At 50.4% G+C, this 22,840-nt stretch overlaps 2 protein-coding genes and 1 non-coding gene across 14 annotated transcripts in view; 2 read left to right on the forward strand and 1 right to left on the reverse strand.

Annotated features, from left to right (window-relative positions):
- Positions 1–4,238, forward strand: part of Fanci (Fanconi anemia, complementation group I) — a 57,955-nt gene extending 53,717 nt beyond the window's left edge. For 2 of the 3 annotated variants that reach the window (XM_006540738.3, XM_017322082.2), the window contains 4 exons: positions 2,222–2,284; positions 2,792–2,887; positions 3,045–3,152; positions 3,612–4,238. In XM_006540738.3, coding sequence (XP_006540801.1) covers positions 2,222–2,284; positions 2,792–2,887; positions 3,045–3,152; positions 3,612–3,683 — 339 coding nt within the window. In that variant the 3' untranslated portion in view covers positions 3,684–4,238. The remainder of the gene's footprint in view (positions 1–2,221; positions 2,285–2,791; positions 2,888–3,044; positions 3,153–3,611) is intronic. The other variant, NM_145946.2, reaches the window with a different exon arrangement.
- On the reverse strand, positions 203–21,883 carry Polg (polymerase (DNA directed), gamma). 10 transcript variants are annotated; one of them, NM_001360095.1, is made up of 23 exons: positions 20,042–20,245; positions 18,576–19,343; positions 15,670–15,865; positions 14,488–14,652; positions 14,235–14,381; positions 14,030–14,109; positions 13,661–13,843; positions 13,485–13,557; positions 13,146–13,272; positions 12,146–12,382; positions 10,680–10,800; positions 10,407–10,484; positions 10,013–10,120; positions 9,407–9,567; positions 8,783–8,836; positions 8,566–8,683; positions 8,011–8,146; positions 7,677–7,923; positions 6,079–6,201; positions 5,832–6,000; positions 5,514–5,722; positions 4,457–4,617; positions 203–4,009 (listed from the first exon to the last, which is right to left on the reverse strand). In NM_001360095.1, the coding sequence occupies exons 10-23, from the start codon at positions 12,307–12,309 to the stop codon at positions 3,933–3,935; spliced, it is 1,926 nt and encodes a 641-aa protein (NP_001347024.1). In that variant the 5' UTR covers positions 12,310–12,382; positions 13,146–13,272; positions 13,485–13,557; positions 13,661–13,843; positions 14,030–14,109; positions 14,235–14,381; positions 14,488–14,652; positions 15,670–15,865; positions 18,576–19,343; positions 20,042–20,245; the 3' UTR covers positions 203–3,932. The 10 variants fall into 10 exon arrangements, 6 of the variants coding, with proteins under 6 accessions (NP_001347024.1, NP_059490.2, NP_001347025.1 ...); NM_017462.3 differs by having other exon boundaries at positions 13,409–13,557; XR_003946418.1 differs by having other exon boundaries at positions 3,535–4,009; positions 10,013–10,160; positions 13,409–13,557; positions 20,042–20,285.
- n-TRtcg5 lies at positions 20,391–20,463 on the forward strand. The gene has a single exon. It is a non-coding gene; the product is annotated as a tRNA-Arg (tRNA).
- Positions 21,884–22,840: the final 957 nt, after the last annotated feature.

Consider the following 22,840-nt stretch of genomic DNA (forward strand, 5'->3'; position numbering starts at 1 on the left):
CCAGCCTGGTCTACAGAGTAAGTCCTAGGACAGCCAGGGCTACACAGTGCACAAAACCAGTAATAAGAAAAGGGACTATGTTGCATGTCCCAGGAGCTGCTTGGGCACCTGGTGTATATAAAGTCTACATGTCATAAGCCAGAGATACCTAGTGTTTTAGGGTTTCTATCGCTGCAACAAAACACCATGATCAAAAAGCAAGTTGAAGAGAAAAGGGTTTATTTGGCTTACACTCCCAGATCATAGTCCTTCATTGGAGGAAGTTAGGACAGGAACTCAAACAGGGCAGGAACCTGGAGGCAGAAGCTGATGCAGAGGCTCTGGAGGTGAGGTGATCTGCTGGCTTTCTTCCTGTGGCTTACTCAGCCTACTTTCTTATAGGACCCAAAACTACCAGTGTAGGTGTAGCACCCCCACAGTAGACAGGGCCCTTCACCAGTAACTATACCAGTAACTAAGAAAATGCCCTACAGCTGGGTCTTATGGAGACATTTTCTCAACCGAGGTTCACTCCTTTCAGATAACTCTGGCTTGTGTGTCAAGTTGCTGTAAGACTAGCCAGCAGAACAGTGAAACCTATCTCTATTCTAGAGATAGGAGGCATTTGGTATACTTCTATTTGGAGTACAGAAGGAACAAGGCAGCCTTGGCTCATTTCCGGGTGCCTGCAAGTCCATGCATTGGGCCTCTTTTTAGTGTAACAGCATCTGACACATGGGAGGAGGCAGGGTCAGGTGCCGGAGGTGTGAGTGCAGCAGCACTTCAGGGGTGGAGGGCAGGGGTTTGTTAGAAATGATGTCATGTATAGATCCTCAGAGACTGTTTGCCTGCATGCATGGTGTGGCCCAGGCTAACTTGACATTGGCTTCTATCTGCCTGGGGATTAAGGAAGTATACTGCCACACCCAGCTGGATATTCTGGACAAGCTAATTACCCCTGGTCCTTTTCTCTCTTAAACGCTTGCAGACATGTCCTCTCACACTTCAAACTTCGTACATTCCCATGTGGACTCCATTCTTTCAATCTGTTGTTTCTGTAGGATAGATACCCTCCACTCCTGAGGTCTGGGTCCCTCGAATCTTTTCAGTTTCTGTGTAGTGCAGGCTAGTCTTGAACTTGAGATCCACCTGCCTCAGGTCAAGTTCTGGAACTATAAGCATGCTGTCATACTCAATGCACACACCCTTTGAGAGGGCCCACTTTGTTGCTCTGGCTAGCCTAGAACTATGTACTTGAGGCTCTCTGTACAAAGGGCATGTGTCACCACGCTCAGCTTATCATTTTTGTATGAGTTTATGGTCACACTGACTTCATAAAGCATCCTGTAGAGACTCAAGACAGCTGTGAGTCTTGGTCCTGTTTTAGTCAGCAGTTATTGGCAGTGCACAGGTTTACTTGGAGACTCAACAGGGTGCCACCTCAGCCACAAACCGGAGATGGGTCCCATCCCATGTGTTCAGGTGAAGTCCCTTCTTAATACAGGACCTTACTCTTTACCCCTGCTTCCTAGGACTTTTTCTACCAGCACCTCCAAAACCTTTTCGAGCATAACACAAGAATCAACCTGTGTACCTTCTGTGTAGCTTCACCAGTACAGTCTCTCTGCTTTCAGAAGCTTCCTTGCCCCTACTCCGCTGCTGGAAAGTTAAAACGGAAGCCTTTTAAGATGAAGGTTTCCTGTTTCACTCAAACTGGGTGGTTTCTCCCATCTCTTCTTAGATCTTGGCTTTCTTTTGCCCTGTTAGTATTTTGTTGCTATTATTTCAGACAGGGTTTTTACAGTGTAGCTTTCTGCCTGTCCTGGGTCATGGTCCTGTAGCATGACTGGCCTAGAACTCAAGGAGACCCACCTGCCTCTACCTCTTCTGTGGGACTAAAGGTGTACACCAATACCAGTTCTTCCTGTCTAAGAGATTCATACTAGTTACAACTCAAGGAAGTGTCTCTGTGACCCTTTATAACTTCCGAAGTGTAGTGACTATATTGTGTATAAGATTACCTCTAAGACTGGCTGCAGACCTCTGCATAGCCCTAGTCAGCTGTTCCTGCTACCTTAATCCTATCTGTATAGTAGCTTAGTGGCTACACTGATATGGTACTTCCAAGAATATACATACCCAAGGAGGCAGACATTCAAGGGATGGAGATATATATCTCACAACTTTTGTGCTTCCCAGATATAGCATCTTGAAGAATAAGACAATGTTTCTGTTTCTTTAGAATAAGAGCAGTGACGCCCCAAAGTGCTCAGAAAAGGAGAAGGCTGCAGTGAGCACAACCATGGTAAGCTCCCCCTGGCCACTCAGACCCACGGGTCTTGTTGGACATTAAAAAAGCAAGAGTGGAAATGGCGCTCCATAAGGGTCTAAGAATTGGCGAGTGCAGGAAGGGGGTAAAGTTACTATATTTAGGAAATGGGGCTGTAACAATTCCTTTTAGGATATACAAAGGCCTAGGCACAGGATGGTCCTCACCACGTGGTTTCTTAAAGGAAATAAAGCTAATGTCCAGAAGACCAGCCAAATAAGTTAACAGTGTATGTCATTGTTAAAAGTGGGGGTGGTGGCACTTATCTGAAGTCCAGGCATGAAGAGTGGGAGGTCAGTCTAAGTGACTCGGGAAACTACACAGTATACTCATTTTAGGGACTAATCTTAGCAATGTAAATTCATTTGACTATCAGAAAAAAGAAATACAGCATGTGCCAAAGTGGGTTCCTTCTTGAGAGATGCTACATAAAAACCTCAAAAGCCACTGAACCTGAAATGTCTTATATCTTTTTACTCTTAGGCCAAAGTTCTTCGTGAAACCAAGCCAATCCCTAACCTTGTCTTTGCCATTGAACAGTATGAAAAATTTCTTATCCAACTGTCTAAAAAGTCCAAGGTAAAAATGTTCTTTATTTCCACTCTCATTTACTGCTGGAAGGAGTCTAGCAAGCTCTGTGGCAGGCAGCACAGCTAGAGGTGGTCAAGGTGAATGTCATCTGGTAAAAGCAAAGGGTCCTCCAAGTACACACTGAAAGGACCTTCTGCTGTCCCAGGTAAACCTGATGCAGCACATGAAGCTGAGTACTTCTCGGGACTTCAAGATCAAAGGCAGTGTCCTCGACATGGTTCTTCGAGAGGATGAGGAAGACGAAAACGAAGAGGTTGGTGCCTACTTCTGCTATGCTTTTGGTATATATTTCTATGAAAAGTAGCAGACAAACTCCCCTGTCCTGGGGTCCTGTTTCTACAGCATTCTGGCTGGCTTTTACACCCTCCCTCAAGGTAGGCCCATTCATCACCTGAGCCCAATGTGGGTTCCATTTTAAGTTTGTAAAAGCTAGAAATAATATCAGTAGACAAGACCCAGTCAAAATTAGACATTTATATAAAATAATCTGGCTAGCCGGCTGATGCGGAGTTCCGTACATCACTGTGCCCCAGGCCGTCTGTAGCTGTGATGCTCCGGGCTCCCAGCATCTCGTCCATCTACTCAGGACGGAGTTCTAAGTCACAACCTGGGCAGCAGACGGGAAAGCACAACTGTTCCAGGAGTTTGGTGTTTGTTTTTATTCCCATCACCTTAGAACAAGGTTGTCAAAATTTCTACTCTCCCCTTCTAGGGCACTGCATCAGCACATACACAGCAGGACAGAGAACCAGCCAAGAAGAGGAGGAAGAAATGCCTGAGTTAATGTGACCTTTGGGGCATCTGCTTCATTTGTGCCCAACAGTACCCCTTGTCACACAGCCTGCACTGATGTTGGTGTCCTGGTTCTGAACGCACTGAATTGTGCCTTCCGTTAGGAGGACTTTCCTGGGCAGGTCCTGCTACAGAAAAATGGCTGCCTTTTGCAAAAAAGCACATCTGAAAGCCTGAGTTTAGGAACCTGCACCGCTCCAATAAAGCTCCACAGGAGCAAATACAGAACCTCCAGACAGAGCTAGGGTCCAGGCTGGCTTCGTTTTTCCAAGGAGCCTTTGGTGAGTTCAATTATCTGGTAAATATCCAGTGCTTCACCTGTAAGACGGTGGAAATTGGTTAGGATGCCTCCAGAATTGTGACTGAACTCAGAAATGAGAATCTGAATGTTGGGGTCAAAGACAGTGGGTGTGAGGGAGTCTTTGAGAGTGGCAGCTTGTCTTATTATAACACAAGCTTTCTAACCAACTCTGGCATTTTCAGCACAGATACATTTTTTCCACATAAGAATGCACTTTGGCTTATACAATAAAACTTTAAACATTTCTGGTGTAGTTTTGAAAATGGGTCAGCGTACATGGAACATTTGAAATTCTAACATCTTCATTTACTATGAGCCACCCTCTGCAACAGTTCCCTTTGTGATTTGAATATCATATTCATTTTAGAATACTGCATAAGTTAAATGCATGTTTCTTGCCGAGAGCCCCGAGGTTCTAAGCTACTTCCCATTCTACATGTAGAGGGAACAAAGAGTGCACTCACCCTGGGGGATCCCATATCTCCTTTCCATCCCAGTTGGGTTAGAAGGAGTTTTACAGTCCATGGTCACTTCCTTCCTGAGGCACTGGTCAATGTCTACTGCACTGAAAAAGGCGACTGACTGGGGCAGATCATTCAGACCCAGCTTATAGGCAAACATGCACCTGAAAGAAACCAAGTCTTCCCTCACCGCCATGCCCTGCTGTGAAGATAGGCTCCTCACTCCATGAGGAATGACAGAGCAGCGTTTCTCCTATTTCAATCACTTGCTCTTAGCAAAACCATGAGACTGGAGGCTATACCGCCTAATACCTCTGAGATACTGAGATACAATTAGGGACTCAACACACTTTTCTTATTGATACTTAAAAAATAAAAATAAAAAAAGAAATTGAACCCAAATATGAGAAATAAATATGTACTTTTAAACACAACCATCCCCAAGTCCAGGAGATAGGAGAGCACGGGTAATGATGTTGCACTTTAAGCTTGTTATCCATCCATTATCAGGCTAGCTCATGGTACTCAAATAGGTTCTGACTGGCAGATCAACAGGGAATAGTAACAATAACTTACATGAGCTAGGTTTTTAGTATAAATAAATACAATTCAACAGGTGTGGTGGCACACACCTTTATTTAGTCCCACCACTTGGGGAGGCAGAGTGGTGAACCTGAGTGAATTCAGGTGGATCTCCAAGTTCAAGGCCAGCCTGGTCTATATAGTGTTCTAGGACATCGAGGACTACATAGAAAGACCCTGTTTCAAAAGAAAAAACAAAAACCCAGAACACCCGAAACAAAGACACTACATGTTTTCTAAGTTGCATTTGTATTTCCTCTTGAATGTCTCCACACTGACTCCAGGCATACAATACTAATCCAGGGGAGCAATAACACGCCAGAGCCCGTGACCTGGCCACGAGGATGATTCAGTATCGCAACATGCCACTTTCAGACTAACGTTAAGGTCCTTTTTAGGACTTCTATCAACTTTAAAAATAAAAAGGCTGAACCAGTCAGTTCTCAGTGAGCTCAGTGAGCCCTAAGACCCAACATACCTGGTCAGGAGATTGGTGATCTGCAGTGCCAGGGCGGCACGGTAGCGGTCCTCCTCACGCACCAGGTAGCGAACCTCGTCGTGGATGCTGATGCAGAAGCGCCCATCAATGGCAAATTCCTCAAACAGCCACTTCATGGCCACAAGCATGAGATGTAAGTAGTCTACAGCAGAGCTCTGTACCACCCAGTTCACACGACTGGTTATAAACTAGAGATACAGGGACATCAGTGAGCCACTCACCATCTACCTCTCGGCCAGGAACCCTGCCTCCCAGCCCCACCTTCTCACCACACTCTATGGCGGCAAGACACCTCACCTCTCCCTGGACAACTGAGGGCTCCAAGGCTCTGCTGATGCAGCAGCCCAGTACTGGGGTACGTGGTGTATCAGACATGGCAATACTCTCCAGCTTATTAAACATTTCTGACTCTGTGCCCCCTGTCCATGCTCGTTCAGAGGCTACCTCCCACTTCTTCCATCGTGACCTGGGGGAACAAAGACCCCCTTGGTCAGCCCTTTGGGACCCCACAAGTCCCCGCATCTTCACCACACAAGGCTCTCACTTCCTTGAAGCTTCTCTTCGGATCATTCGAAGATCTTGTAGGGAGACCCAGCCGTCCTCTGTCCTGTCCACAGGAAGATTCAACTGTTTCACCAGCCACTCACCATCCGCAGACAGCCGATACCTGGGGGTAGTAGCAGCACCATGTCATCCCATTATATGACCTCCTCTGTGGCACAGACTCACTGGGGATGGCAACTAGGAAGACGCCAACACAGAAACACAGGCTTTTGTGTCCCCAAAGACCTAGGCTGTATCATGTTAACTCAGTGATGGGCAGACAGTCCCAGTGCCCAATGACCAACAACAGCCTTTTATTAGTTCAAGGGACCCCTGAAGGGGAGAAGGGGCCTGGAGGAACCAAAAACATGTCAGCCAAGCCCAACTTCTTAACTCCTACTGTTCCAGACTCTCAGCATTCCTCGGGGCTCCAGACCATGTCACCTATTGCAAGGGACATCAGGACATCCCCACAATTTAGGCCTTCAATTCAAATTCTTGTGATGTTTTTGTTCTCTGTCAAAAGTGAATATGCTGAGTGGTTTCTATCAAGCTGACAAAAACCCAGGGCCAACTGAGAGAATGCCTCATTGCACTCACCTACAGGCAGATCTGTAGGGCTGTGTGTGTGGGATTAGAGAGTGATGAGGGAGGGCGCAGCCTACTGTGGGAGACTCCAGGCAGGTAATCCCAGAGTATGCCAGAAAGCAGGCTTAGCAAGCCAGTATATATTATTCCTCCATGGTCTCTACACTTGAGTTTCTCTCAGTGATACGAAACCTAAGGGTTGTTAGGATTAAATAAACTTTCCTCCCAAAATTGCTTTTGGTCGTGGTGTTACCCTCAGAAATAGAAACCTAACTAAGGTTTCCACAGTCAATCAGCTACCCAAATGGGGACACTTCACGGTATACCTAATTTAAAACAAAACAAAACAAAGACACTTCACAGTATACCTAATTTTTAACAAACCAAAAAAAGGGCTGGAGAGATGGTTCAGCAGTTAAGAACACTGACTGCTCTACCAGAGGTCCTGAGTTCAATTCCCAGGAACCACATGGTAGCTCACAAGCATCTGTAATGGGATCTGATGCCCTCTTCTGGTGTGTCTGAAGACAATAACAGTGAATAACATACATGAAATAAATCTTTAAAAAAAAAAAAAAAGGCTGCCAATGTAGTGCCACCTCTCCTCCCTTGCACTTGGCCTTGAGCACACCTCGTGGAGCACTGCTGAAGGAGGGCCTGCACTCAGGCTTTGCATATTTCTGCTCCTTCAGCGCCTGTCTATCTGCTTACTTTTGTTCCTACAGCAATGAGCACAGGACCCCTAACCTCCTGCGGGTGTTACATAAGGAAGGAGGTTGGGCCTGTGTTATAAATAACCACTGATGACAACATACCCTAAGTACAGTTTTACCCTGTGAAGGAAAAACTAACACTATAAAGACAATGTTACAACTCTAAAGATAAAAGATAAACCATCCCGCAGCTAGGTTTAGAGGGACAGCACTCAAGTGACAGCCCAGAGATGGAAGAGAGCTGTAAAGCAGGCCTGTGGTCCTGGGATGCTAATGTGGGCGGAAAAGGGACCCTCACCGGCGCAGGCCTTTTGTGACTGCATACATCTGCTGGGCCTTCTCAGCTGCCTCCTGCCTTGTGAGCCTGTGGTTGAACTGCATCAGTAGGCGCTCAGCAAAGGACTGCCCAGCCCCATAGATGCGGCCATAGTTGAAGATTTTGGCATGCTCTCGGCTGATGCCCACAGTGGCAGCTGTCTTGCTGTGCAGATCAGTGCCTCTGCTCTTCCTGCCCTGCAGAGTCATCCAGCCAAAGGCCGTGCAGCCTGGAGAACAGACATCAGCGAGAAGCTCAGACACTTGGCCCATCCTCCTTGGCCAAGCAAGGGTCCTGTCGCCTCACCCCTGCTTACCATGCATCCCAGCAAAGTGAGCATCTCCAAGTACAGCTGCGATCCACAGTTCCTGTGAGTCCACATCAGCACCCACAAGGACATAGCCAGGTGGAGCCTGCACCATGGCTTTCAACTCACTGCCTACCCGGTCAGGCTGCAGGAAGAGTGGGATCAGGACCACCTAGAAGCCCAAGGCATCTGCTACCCTGGATTTCTAGGCCCAGTGCTGACTAAGTGCTGGTATTTCTCCTGAGGAAAGACTTTGGAGAATGCCACACAGCCCCGATCCAGCTAGAAGATGAAGAATCCTATGAAACTGTACACCAGACCCCACTGACCTGGATCATCTAAACTATGACAGCTGTGGCCACTATGCCTAGAATTGTCTAGTCAGCAGCAGGTACCTAAAACACATTTGCTAAAGGAATGGATGACGTGAAGCCAGATTTGAGCCCTCTGTAGCCCAGAGAACTTTCTTTCTCATACCCCTGACTAAAACTCCAAAGGCTCTGAGATCGTTTCCAAAGACCTGAAAGAGGAAGAAGAGAATCCAGGAACAGAGAGGACATATACCCGAGCATTACTGGCAGTGAGCCACGTGGGCTCCACAGCTCGACGGGTGATGGTGCCAGCAGTCACCACCTGGGGTAGGATGGCCCCATAGTGGCCTTCCTCATCGAAGCTGGGGTGCCTGGAATAGGGAGAAGCAAAGAAGTGTCAGCAGGCTTGTTCTAGCCCTAAGACCCACACCACTCAGCTCTCTATCTCACAAGCACCCAGTATACCATACCTGGTCACAACCCGGGGCAGAGCTGACCTGGGGAGCCATACCACCATCTGGGAACTGTAGGACAAGAAGGCTAGCTCAGCACGGCATAATGTACGCCAATGCACTGTCACCAGCATTTTGCAGCCCCATCAGTTTCAGGGATGCTATGTGGCCCTTGAAGCCTGGCATCAACACTTCTTACTAACCTTACTCAGGGTGGGCTCTGGATCCCAACAGAAGAATCAGGGTAGAATGTACCAATCCCCTCACAGAGGCCTTGTGATCATAACCATCTTGGAAATGACCTTTGAGATAAATCCATTTGCCACGACAGACAGTTTCAGCTCTCAATGCCTAATATAGGTTTCAGATAACCAGCCCTCCAAGGTCTTTATCCACAAACCATGGAGTTGGGGACAGCCAAAATCCTTCCATGTAAACACAAAGTCCTCCTTACATAAACAGAGAAATCAAGCCCAAGACCCATGTCACCAGGACCAACACTAAGCTCTCCATCTAGGCTGCCCTCTGGAGTAGTGCAGGCAAGTCACCAATGCCAGAGCAGAACTGGAGGAAAGGAAGCTCGGGCCCACAGATGCCTGACAGACATACAGACAGGCCTCCTGTAACCCCACTTTGGCCTACCTGATACGTTTATGAGCATTCCTCCAAAAAGAAATCATTTTATTTATTTCCAGGGCACGAGGCCCACTGGCACCTCCTGGGCCAGCCTGCAGGGTGCCATCCTCCATCTTGGGCAGGAAATCTTTGGCAAAGGGACTGCCCACATTGTAGTTGTTACCGTCCTGTGGAGGACAAAGAAAGGGTTGGGACAGGTAGCACAGCACCAGGTAGGAAACGGACACGGACACTGGGCCTTCTCCCAACAGAACCTAAAACCTCCAGCAGCTGGGGCAGTTCCCACCAGGTATCCTGCATATCTTTAAGTGCACATACAAGAATGCTATGATCAGACAAAGCTAGTAACAACAGCCCACGGAAGCTACCAGATGACAGATACAATGTTACACACTTGATATATGTCAGGTAACCCCACCAGGATGCCTCTCACCACTCAATTTTCAATAGAAAATCAAAAGCAATAAGACATGAAAATTGCCCTAAATCATATGATTTAGGAGCCTCTATGACTGTCAATCCCACAAAAAGCAGTTTCCTGGTCTGAGTAAGCATGAAGTCCTACTGTGGGTCAGAATCACAGTGAGAACATGAGGCAGCCACAAACCATACCTTGTGAGGCAGCTTGAAAAACCAGCAACCAGGGATATTCACATCATTATAAGGTCCGTTGCCATGGTGATACGTGGGCTGGCTGGATTTGGGGGCACAAGCAGCAGGCTGTGGGGCCACACACCCAGATCAGGCCCTGCTCCAGCACCTGCATTCAGCAAGGGCCAGCGGGTAGGGGAGGTGGGGGTGGGGAAAGGGCCTGAAACTGAGCAGGCAAATTGCAAAGTGACAGGAGAGCATGGTCACAGGTTCCCTCCTTGGTCCCCTACAGTTAAGAACCACAGGGGAATAGGGCAGCATCTCCAAGTCTCCCAAAACCTAGTGAACTCTGGTGGGAAGTCCCAACTGTCCACTACCCACCCAGAGAGCCCAAGCAGGTAGGTGTCTTGCTCACCAGAACTAGAGGTTGGCTCAGCCCTGAATTCTCCATCTTGGCCTCAGCCTCTACGTCTAAGCAGCCCAGTTCTTCTACCTAGATGGGCCCAGGAATCGGGGTGTGAGAGGTAGGCAGCTGTAGGCCTGAATTCACCAGCCTTTCCCTCCAAAGAACTCAGACTAGACCAATCTAGGGTGAGCAACCAGTGGCAGCTCTCATACAAAAGGTGTTCCATTTTGCTAGAGAGACAGACCCTCACGTAGCAGGCTCACAGTCAGAGTGCATCCTCACCGTTTGCCACATGGCACTACTGTCAGTGAGTAAGAACTCCTCAGCCAGGTCTACCTCCTGGGGCTCCAATTGCTGCTTCCCCTGTTCAAGGCAGTGCTTCCTGTATAAGGACTCGATGGCTCTGTGCAGAGAAAATAACTGCTGATTACCAGGAGCTTGCTCAGGCCAGGCAGCTCGCTGGGGTTTTCTTCTGGTCCTTGGTTAGATCTCACATCAGCTGAGGAAGGAGACAACGATTTCTATGGCTTTTAATTTCTCTGAATTGGGGGGAACAACCCAACTGACTTCAGCACACTGGTGACAGGCTGGGTTTCAATAACTGGTCTGACTCAAATTCAAGTTCCTCTATGCTTGAGGGCTCTGGAAGCACAGCAGGGGACATGAGCACAGAAGGCTACCTGCAGAGCTAGCTCCTGTCCACACCCAGGTGTGGGCTCAGTGGAGCAAGGCCGTGTCAGTCCTTCCTCTGAAAATCTGACGCCCTGTGATTCCTGACACCCTGTGGAACCAGGACCCTGGGCCACCTTCACTACCTTGACCTCGGCATAACACCTGTCTATCCATCAAACACGTCAGCTTGTCTTGGCTGTCAGTTATAAATGTGTTTGCCAGGCCTGGACCTCCTGTGTATGAGGACAGAGTTCAATCTCTAGCACCATAAAGTTTGAAAATTCAAAAGAAGAGAGAGAGAGAGAGAGGAGAGAGAAGAGAGAAGAGAGAGAGAAGAGAGAGAGAGAGAGAGAAGAGAGAGAGAGAGAGAGAGAAAGCCAGCCACATGTAAAAACTCCTCACACACCTATCATCTCAGTAGTTGAAAAGCTGAGGCAATGGGCTAGATAGAGGGCTGGCTCAGTGGTTAAGAGCCCCGCTGCCCTTCCAGAGGACACAGGTTCGGTTCCCAGCACCTACAAGTTGGTTCACAACCATCTATAACTCCAGTTCCAAAGTTACACCCTCTTCTAATCTCCACCATATACCAGGCATATAAGTGGTACACATACGGAGAGTCATAAAGTAGAAAAGTGATGATGATGATGATGATGATGGGGAAAAATAAAAAAGAAAGAAAAGCTGAGGCAGTAAGATGGCCTTGAGGTTGAGAGCAGCCTAGGCAACATAGTGAATCCTAGGCTAGCCTAGGCTTTGGAATGAGCCCAACTCAAAGCCGAAAATCAAATAAAATAAAAGATAAATAAATAAAAGTAAAACTCTTTTCTCATTGAGCTGCTTAGATACTAAGTGAGGTTTTCACTGCACAACGCTCAGCAGCATGGTGGCTGGCTTGTAGTGAGCACTCACATTCCACTCAAGAAAAGCTGCAGGCTGGCCCACCTTCCCTCTGTACTCGTGCAAAGGCAGCCGTGCTGCTGGGACAAAGAACTAGACCCCTTCCCATCAGCCAGACCTGACCTCGGAAAGGAAGGGACGCAGCCCCTTCCTCCGTGGAGCTGGAACCTGAGTCTTACCTGTAGGGGCAGGTTACTGCAGCGGATTCTACAGTGGGGCTCACTGGCGGCTCGGTCAGATTATCCCGACGCCCAGGCACTAGGTAGCCCCAACCATGAGAGTCTGAGTAGTGTAGAGGAAAACCATCCCAGGTCAGTGCCATGAGCTTAGGAGTGACCCGCATTTGCAGGCTGAGGAGGCTGGGGCCGGGAGCCCAGGCAGGGTCATCTAGTCGAGGGCAGAGCTTCCGGTACCACCTATTCCCCACAACAGGGGTTTAAAAAAAAAAAGTGTTCCATTAGGGAGAAGGGAGTAGGAAGGGTCTCTCTTCCACGACATACCTCAGCCCACCTCCAGGCCTCCAAGCGTTCTGGTGCCTCTTGTGGGGGGCTTCGAACCTATGTGGCATCTCCTAGCATTACTGATCTGTGTGTCTCACTGGCATCCTCCAGTCAAAGGCCCTTTCCAAGCCTCACTGTAGCCTCTCAGCAGCAGCAGAGCTTCCTTCCTACCCATCACAACTCCCACTGCTGCAGACACACAGCTGTCTCTCACAGGCTGATCACCAGAGCTGACACCATGAAGGTATTTGCATCCAGGCTCACAAGAGTGCAGTGAGCTATCTCACTGGTCACTATGGCTGCCCTTTTCCTCATCTGTCTCTAAGACACCAATGAGCAGCACCTCCTCAAAGAAAGTGCCCCTTATTGCCAGAGGCAGGACTGAACTGCCTCAGACTATACAGTCTTATTACAGGTCAGCTTCCCCGGCTGGTCTGCACACCACTGCTCCTGGAAGAGAGATGAGTTCCTTCCATTTGTGTCCTTGCTGCTGTCACAGGCGGCATGCCTGACCGCAACGCACTGTGCCATCAGGGTCAGAGTCAACACAAGTGAGCAGAAACGGAAGGATGAACACACGTCAAGACATCCCAGGTCCCAGACCTTGCTGAGGCCCAAACAAGGAGGGCCCGAGGATCCTACAAGACAGCCTCTGTGTGCTATGGAGAGCCAGTCTTACCCAGGGTGTCCTGGAAGGTGCTGGGGTCGCTTAGGCAGGAGGTCCGTGGTGCTCCTCAGCTGCTGTAACCGGTTGTGGGCTGTTACACTTCGCTGAAGCTCCTCCTCCTCGCTGGGCGGGCCAGGATCTGTGCACAATTCGGGAGCTTAGAACCAGAAGGGACTCACAGGTCTGAAAGACTACAGCAACCCTTTCCAAGGGTCCCCTGGGTTCTAGGTCTGTCCCAGAGATCACCCTGTCCCATTCCCATCTAAGCTTCCCACCTTCCTGATCCATGGGATCCCCAAAGGGCCCAGCTCCCTCGATGGGCAACTTGCTGGCTGAGGCTGGCTTCTTCACCTTCTTTGCCTTTTTCTGCTTAAACTCCTGCAAATCCCATTCTAGGTCCCAGAGCCAAGGGTCTTCTTTGTACCTGCAGAGCCAGTCCACCAGGCTAGGGTTAAGGCTGAGCTAAAATTCAGGCCTCCTACCTGCCTGTACCCTGCATTGACCCAGCCTGCCCAGAACCTGACTACCTCTCTCCTGAGAGCAACTGACAGGCATCATTAGCCAGATCCATCAGCGACTTCTTCATCTCCCGCTGGAGCTCCTCATATGTGTTCTGTGCCTCTGTCAGGTAACGCTCCCAGTTCTGGTTGACAGGCAGGTAGGACACACCCATCTCCAGCATGCCAGCCAGAGTCACTGGGTGGGGACACCTAAGGGACAAACACCAAGGGCTGCCATAAATGACCACAGGAGACAATCATTGAATATAGGGGCTCCATTCTCTCAGCCTACAAAAGCTAAGTGGCCAGCCTAAGGAAGAATCAGCCCTACCTGATTACAATGGGACCGAGTACCAGAGCCCACCCACCCCAGGGATTCCCCTGGCTCCCCCTCACCTCTCCAAGAAGAGTGGCAGCTGCTGCTGGAAAACCTCAAAGGTGGCCCACACATCACGGGCGCAGTACTGCATCAGATCCTAGCACAAGGTAACAAGGAACTTGTTGCGGGGACAATGGAGGAAGACAGGGACAACCCCAGCTACCTCCCCAAGTTCAGTTGCAGTTACTCACAGCCTGTGTATTGGCTGTGCCAGCACCATACCTGGAAGTTCTCTCGGATATCCCTCATGCTGCCTTTGACGAACAGCTCCCGAGGCTCCTTCTCTAAGGGAGGTCCCCCCACATAAAGGTTGTGCACATCTGCAAGATTATTGGCACTGCTGATATCCATCCAGTCCCAAGATGAGATCTGAGAAACCAAAGGGAAGTCAGCTTGGTCTCAAGTGCAACAAGTAGACCACTGACGGGATGGATCTTAAGCACCCCTCTCTAGACAGACCCAAATGCACACTCACCGCTGGACCATTGGCTTTCCTCGGGGACTTCTGCCCTCGCTTTGTGGACTGCTGGGTCTTGTGCTTTCCCTGCTTGGCTCCCATCCACAGGCTGCGCTGGAAGCTGCTCAGCCCCGAGATGGCCATGTGCATGCTCATAGTATCGAGAAAACGCATCCGGGAGTCCTGAAGGAAGGGCAGGGGAGGGAAGGCTGCAACACAGGGGCCAGCTGGCCAGCCCCTCCTTAGCTCCTCACACAGCCTTTGCCCCCAGCACACAGCCTCCAACATAAAACACAGAAGTCTCATGCTTGACCTATCGCCTATAAGGGACCTGCCCAATTCCCGAACGTGCAGAAGTGGCTCAGTCCCAGTGCACAAGTACTTCCAGTGCACAAGTACTTCCAGTGCACAAGTACTTCCAGTGCACAAGTACTTCCAGGCTTCCAGCAACAGCCCGGTAACTCCAGGTAGACTGACTAAACAAGGCCTTCAGAGCTATGGGCCAGACCCCCAGCTCTGGTCCTGGCCTTCCCAAGCTGTGGTCCCTGGCAAGTCAGCAAGGCCTTAGCACCTTAAATGCCAGGCTAAGGGTGTTACTAGGCCTACTCCCTTGCCCTGCCATTCACCTTACCCTGCTGTGAAGAGTCAAAGAAAAAGGGTTTTTTATAATCTAAGAACTGTCACTACCACACATCAGACAGCTCTGGTTGTCTGACATGTGTGCTATTCAAACTCTGCTCAAAGTCCACTGAGGGAGCTTCTGTTATCTCTCTTTATAGAGACTGGGGCTTAGAGATGTTAAGGAAAAAATACTGCCCATCAACAGCTGAGGCAGGATGTGGCCCAGGCTGTAACTCAGAGCCCTCAAAAACTCTAAAATGCCATTCTAAGATAAGAGCCATTTTATCCTGGACTAACTCCCAGTCCTGCGCCAACACAGCAGGGATGGAGCTCCCTGCGGTCTTTAGGGAAGACAGGAGTCATCTGCCACAACAGTTTCAAACACCATGCTAGTGTGTTGTAAGTCTGTTCTGGAGATCAGCAGCTGAGCAGAGATCAAGCAAAGCTGGTCAACAGACGTCCCAGCAATGCTGGAAAGGGGGTGGAAACAGTCACGGAGAAAGCGAGGCTTTTCCTAGCAAAGGTGACAGGGCTTTTGGCCCACCTTATGTTACAGCACTCCATTCCCACAAACCTTACCTGAATCAGATACTGTTCCCTGATATGGGCTCGGTCAAAGGAAACATTGTGCCCCACCACTAACTGTTCCTGCCCATCCTGCTTGGTGGAGCTGCTGGCACTAGTGGAGCCCCCCAAAGGGATTAGGTCAGCCGGCGATAGCTGGCTGGTCCAAGAGTAACGCTCTTCCACCAGCCGCCGGCTGCACCAGGAATACCTGAAAGAGGCAAGAGTGGACAGGGTTACCACGAAGGACTAGACTTCTATTCCACACCACCCACACATGCCAGGTCCCCAAGGGCTGCTCCTCACGCCACTCACTGTCACAGAAGTCAGGGTATCATTGAGGAGAGAAATGACACAGCCCCTTTACTATTCGCCTCCCACAGATTAACAGAGCTAACGGCTATGACTGGGTGCCATGGGCAGGAAGGTGTGTGGGCCCACTGGGTATGCAGCAAGCTCTGAGACCTTTACGAATAGGACCAACCCCTTGTGTCTTTAAGCACAAAACAGCTAGTATGCCAAGTGCTAATTAAGGAGATGGCTGGTGATACAACCCAAAGTGGAGAATTTAAAGTGGAAAAAAAAATTTTTTTAGAAAGACAAATGCTGCATACACAGAGTGTGAATTGGCTGAGGGCTGCAAAGACTCCGAAGGACAAATAAATCATGCACAGGAGCAACCACCTCAGTGAGAGCGAGCGCCAAGATGAGAATGTATGCACACGTGCCACAGTGGGTGTGGAAGAGACAGATGAGTGCTGTTTGCAAGGCCTGACTGACTCAGGAGAAGGCTAGTCTGCTCAAGACCCCAAAGTGAGGAGAGTGGCCGCTAACGGAGACCTGCCCCAAGCCACGCACACTTCCAAAGGCCTGAGGCCACACAGTGGACAGTACAGCTCTGACAGAGCTCCCTCCAACCTTTAAGGAACACAGGAGTGATCTGCCTCAAGTTTCCAACTGAAAAACTCGCTGCTTTAAATCTGGCAAACTCTAGTGCGTACTCCATGGTGGGACTACATAAAGCACCCACGCTGGAGCCTTCCTCTGACCCCAGCCTGTCAAAGTCCTTTGTAACAACAGAAGCAAGGGCTCAAGAATGCTACATACGGGCTGGTGAGATGGCTCAGTGGGTTAGAGCACCCGACTGCTCTTCCGAAGGTCCAGAGTTCAAATCCCAGCAACCACATGGTGGCTCACAACCATCCGTAACAAGATCTGACTCCTTCTTCTGGAGTGTCTGAAGACAGCTACAGTGTACTTACATATAATAAATAAATAAATCTTTAAAAAAAAAAAAAAAAAAAAAAAAAAAAAAGAATGCTACATACTTGAAGCTATGACAATGACAAGAACTTCAGTTAACAGAAGTCAAACTGGTGTCTAGACACAAGCCTGCAGCTGTGTATGAAGCCATCTTAATATAAACTTAGGTATGATTAAAAAAAAAAAAAAAAAAGGAGAGCCAAACTTCAGATCAGCTGGAATCCATGTTATCAATGCTGAATGAAGTTCTCCTTAGACTCCCAAACGCCAAGGGCCTGGGTGATCTCCCTTCAGGCAAGTGACTGATTAAAGCCCTTACCACAAGCCTTCTGGAAGCTACCTTCTGGGAGGCCCAGCTGTCTGCCCCACTCCTACAGGCTGTGTGCTGGTCAGGTTATACACCCGGGTGGCAGGTAACGTGGACATGCTGTCCACAGCTATAACAGTCACATGACAAGGAGAAAGGTCTTCGCGCAAGCCCAGACCTCAGCACTGGCTTCTGCAGTCAGGCAGACTCTGTGGTGCCCCCAGGCCCACTGACAGAATGGAATGAGAATGGAGGCAGAATGGGAAGGAGAGAGAAGTGAGGAAGATGGAAAGGTGGAAAGGAAGAACAGGGACTTGACCTGTCCAAAAATGCCCAACTGACCAAAAACCTCATGGGCACTGCTTCCGTCCAGCCACCCAAACCTGCTCTATCTTTTCAGACGATGGCTTGCTGTTCCCCTGGACTCTGGCCACCACGTCACATGAGCCCTGTGCTTCTTATCTCAGCTTCAACTAAGTCACCGAGGACGAAACCATCTAGATGCGCTCGTTCCAGCCAGGAGTGCCTACCTTAGCTATTTAGCCATGCTTTCACCATTTTCAACTGCATATATAACATTTCGCAGCTTTCTTTACAAAGATGGAGCTTCCAATAGGAATAAAGAAACTGCCAACTTTTTTTTTTTTTTTTTTTTTTTTTTTTGCTGGCCATGCCTGAAAGCATTAAGGCTGTAAATAGTATTTTAATCCTGGAACGAAGAAGAATAAAAAGGGGGAGAAACAGTACTGCCATCATTGCTTGAAAAAGAAACCTGGGTAGCACTTAGAAAGTTATTTAAAAAGAAAAGGAAGAGACTGGATATACTTCTTTGAGACCAAAATCTCTACTTAGGAGGAAGTACTAATTCTTGGCTGGGGGGTGGGCAAGACTAGGCTACCTTCACGGGCATTCGGAAAGATCTGGCATTTACGGAAGACACTGGGGATGTGAGCACTGTAAACCGCCTAGAGCAATCCCACCTCAGGAACACCTTCCTGTGCAAACTAACCGTCGGCACTCCCAAAACCAAACACGGGACAAATGGCTTTTCAGACTAACTTCTCACGGAAGCTTCTTGGGGGTCAGGATTGAGGCACAAACTCGTGGTCATCTTAAATGGTCTCTCAGTCTGTCTCAAACACAACACGGTATCCTCCGAATGGGCCCTGATATGCGCTTGGGTGTTGCCTGGAGCCTATGCACCTTCCCACCATAGCGAGCCTCACAGAAGCAGGATTAAGCAGGTTGAGTAACCTGCACACAGAGGGAACTCAGAAAATGTTCTCCGAACCAAACCATTAAGCTGGGCCCCCTACAAACGGTAGTCCCCTGTTGCTAACCCCCGACTTACCAGGCCGAGGGGGATATGGCCACCGCCAAAGTGGGGCAGGTTCCCTCTGCCAAGCAGACCTCCACGTCGAACACCAGGGCCCGCTCCTCGGGGATGGCCACGGGTTCGGCCTCCCCCTCGGGGCCGTACCGGGTCCAGCCCTCCGCCCAGGCCCAGCTCTTGGGCTCGGGGGGCAATTGGGCCTCCAATAACGAGGCGGCCGCCTCCAAGTAAGGCAGGCTCTGCTTCTGGGCCAGGAGGCGGAAGTGCTGGTCCAGGTTGCCCCCGAAGAGCCGGGGCAGGCGCAGCTCCACGTCTGGCAAGGGCGTGGCCGGCTGCCCCCAGAGCCCGTGCTTCTGCAGGTGCTCTACGCTGCGCTGCACCGCGGCCTCGTCGGGCATTTCCCCGCCGCACCCGAAGATCTGCTCGTGCAGGCCTCTCGACAACATCTGGATGAGCAGAGGGTTGAGCCGCAGCTGCCCATTCTCGGAGGAGGGCATTTGCGACGGCGGCCGCCCGTCGCTGGGGACGGGGTCGAGGACGGAGCTGGAGACCCAGCGCGCGGTTGCTGGTACTGGCCCTGAGGCGACCTTGGCGCCAGCCACCTTCTTCCAGAGCAGGCGGCTCATGGTTGGTGCAGGGAGCCCCCCGCTGTGAGTCGGGGCACCGGGCTTTGGGCTCCAGCTTGACTGCTTTTAGTGGCCGAAAGACTCAGAGAGAGACGCGTCCCCTCTCTGTGCTCCTGTCAGTGAAATAGGTCTCACCATGCCTGCCTTCCTCACACAAGTCCTAAAGGAGACAGACGATAAAAGTGTTATTACAAGTGTCACGGACTTGAACAAACCGCTTATCCCGCAACAAACATCTGCTGCGTGCCAAACAAGCATTTTCTCCACTTGATCTTAGCCAAAAGGCCAGAGCGGAGTAGGGACATTTTTCTGTTACGCCTCCAACAACCTTAAGAAATGGCACTGCCCCCTCCCGAGGACAGGGCCACACCGGCTCGGCAGTTAACTTGGGAGAAGCCGCTGGAGATGCTGAAATGGGGAGACGCAGACAGACCAGGGTTCTGGCTCTCCAACTGCGTGACCTTGGCCCAGCTCCTTAGGCCCCGACCTCCTCCTCTGTAAAATGGGGTTAAGAACTCTAGAGCCACGGGCCACTGCTGTAAGAGTGGCAGAGGGCGCGCTCGTCGAGTGGCCCTAACCCCAGTAGGCGCTCGGCAGACAGCAGTTGCCAGTCCCACCCCGCCGGCGGCCCGAGGGCCTAGCGCCCCAACTTCGAAACCCGCCGAACGAGCCACAGCCTCGGGGTCCGCACCCACACCCGGGCGGGCCTAGGGCGCCCTGGTCGGGGCGTCGGCGGCCACCCCCGCACGCCGGGACACAGGGTCCCCGCCGCAGCCGCCGCCCTGCTCCCGGCCCGGCTTCCCGAGTGGAGAGGGAGCAGCCGCGCCCGGCCCTCCCCCTGCCGAGCCCGCCGGAAACCTCGGTCCGCTTCGCGCTTCCCGTTCTGCGGCAGCCCACAGCCCCGGCGACGACGCGGCGTCCGCGGCGCGCGGCCCACGCAGCCTCAGGGTGGCGTGCGGTCTCGGGAGCAGCCGCAACTTCCCGTCTGCGCGAACTGGGTCCCGCGGCTACCCAGAGGCAGGCGGGAGACTCCCCCGAGCGTCCAATAAGAGCGCCGCCAATGGAGCCGCCCGCCCGCGGGGGTGCAGAGGGACTTCCGGGTGAGGTCCTCCGCTACTTCCCTCCCCACGGAAAAGATAGACCAGTCTGACGCGAGCCTGAAGGCGGCTACACGCTTTAAGCTAAGTAAAGGCACCTTCTCGCTGGCGGCCGCGTGGCCTAATGGATAAGGCGTCTGACTTCGGATCAGAAGATTGCAGGTTCGAGTCCTGCCGCGGTCGACTTGTATGTTGTTTTTATCTGTCAGTTTGTTAATCCCAAGATTCCCTTTGGAAATAAAGCGAAATTGACCGTAGTGGTTATGACCAACTTCTAGTCTAAACTTAATTCTTGGAACTCAAGGATCTGAGCAAACAACTGTCAGGGTGACACATTGCTTAAACGGTGACAGCGGTCGAGAGCCTTGTCCCGGATGGAGAGTGGAGCAAACGGAGCACGTGCCGTCCGAAGTCTAGATTTGTCACCTATGGACCGCAAAGGCTAAGCCTCGATGGAGTCTCCTCCCTCCTATCCCGGACAATGATGCTGGGGGTTGATGCTGTTGAGTCCGATTGGTCGCGCCCACCGGGCACAGCTGAAGCACGTCCCGCTTCAGAGATCTGTCAATCTCTGGGTCCACCTCCCGTTGCTCCGGTTGTTTCTGCTCCCAGCTCTCCGTAGAGGGTCAGCTGCAAAGGGTCAGGCGAATATGGCCTGGGTGAATAACTGGGACCCAGGGATTCAAGTCGAGAGTCCCGTACGAGGAAAGAAAAGATCAGGATTGCTTCAGGCAGACTAGGGGGCACAAGCAGCTGATTAGGGAAAAAATTCGGACCGCGCTGAACGGCAGCCCCCACTTCCAACCAGCGAGACCACCCGGACGCTGAGAACTGTGTACAGGAGAGAGGGTCTTTGACTTTTTTCAGGAGTCGCTCCTCTATCCGCTTTTCCTGTCACTAGCAGCGGCAGGGACTCATACAGAACCCTTCTCCTTTCTCCTTTTCTTAGTTTCTTCCCCCTCTTTTGTCTGTCTGTCTGTCGGCCTGTTTGCTTGTTTGTTTGTTTTTAACGATGAGGTCTCACATTGTAACTTAGAACTTACGCGGTAGCCCTGGCTGCCCTCCCGCCTCAGTGCTTGAACTACAAATATCCACAATCTAGCTCTCCAGCTGAGACATTCTTATACATTTTTCTAGATGTACTTAATAGACATAAAGTGATTTTTGTTTGTTTGATTGGTTGGTTATCAGTTTTATATATATACACACACAAACCAGAGTCAACTAGATAAGAGATTCCTTATTTTGTGATTCTTCTTGCTTTTACATAACTTTGCTCAGTTTATTTTGCTATAAGGTGAAAAAGGAGAGGCTCTTAACTCAGGAAGCCTCCGAGCAGGAAAAACAATTTCATTTTTATTTCATAGTCTCCTACTGAAATTCAGTGTTCTCTTCATCTGTGAGCCTAGGCAAGCTGCCACGTGGCGCTAGCCATACCCGTGCCTTGTTCTCAACGGTGTTATACTCGCTGTAAATTTTTCAAAACTTTGATTGCAGCCATTGGAGTTTCAAAGAGCGGTAGCTGCGAGGAAGAGCCTAGAAACTGCGATTTAATGGACTAACAAACCCCGCATCATCAGGAAGCAGTGATGCACATCTTCAACCCCAGAACGCTGTGTTGGAGCCCTCCCCTGGGCTGTGGGAATAGCTCAGTGGGGGGAAGAGCATGGCTTGCAAGAGCGAGCACCTACCTGAAGCCGTGAAGGGAGGGAATACGTGAGGGGGGGGGTACGCGGGGGGGGGGGGGGCTGCCACACCCAGAGACTCACAGATCACCCGATCTAATCAGCAAAATCTGGGTCCCCATGAGAGGCCTGGTTTCAGAAGGCAAGATAAACAAGTCCTGAGAAACAAACATCCAAGGCTGACCTCTGGTCTCCACATACACATGCCTGTGTTAAATTGACATCTGACCCACAAAGAAACAAATACCCTATTAACTGATCTTCCCCCACCCCACCTCCAGCATGCCTCAAATAATCTCTGTCTCCTGTCTCTGGCTCCTGCTGAGTGTGTCTGTTTTGGGGGTGGGGGTTGCCTGAGGAGTTTTATATTTGTTTATTTTTGAGGCCAGGTCTCACTATGCAGCCCTGGCTGGCCTGGAGCTCATTATGTAGACCAGGTCCACTCTCACACAGAGAAATCTTCCTGCTAGGATCTTTGAGCCTCTGTAAAACCCATAACAGGGCCAAACTCCTGGAGTTATTAAAGATGACATGGTTACATGGTATAGTGTTGTAGGTGTGTGTTCAGCCTCGTTCCTTTGGAAGTTAGTGAGTCCACCAACTAGTTCTCTCTCAACTTTGAATTTCCGATCCTCCTGCCTCTACCTCCAGAGTGCTCAGATCACAGGCTGCACCACTCTACACCTGCTTTATGAAGATGAAACCCAGAGCTTGCTGTGTGCTAGGCCAACACTCTACCAACAGAGCCACATCCCACAGCCCTACGGACTAATTGGAGAGGCCAGCAGAGTTACTTAAATGGCTCAGGAAACCACAGGAGCCACTATGGCCACCAGGAAGTTAGCAAATGTGAGGGATGCAGGAAGAGCAGACGG

Source organism: Mus musculus, chromosome 7 (assembly GCF_000001635.26).
Source record: "Mus musculus strain C57BL/6J chromosome 7, GRCm38.p6 C57BL/6J".
Taxonomy (NCBI): Eukaryota; Metazoa; Chordata; class Mammalia; order Rodentia; family Muridae; genus Mus; species Mus musculus.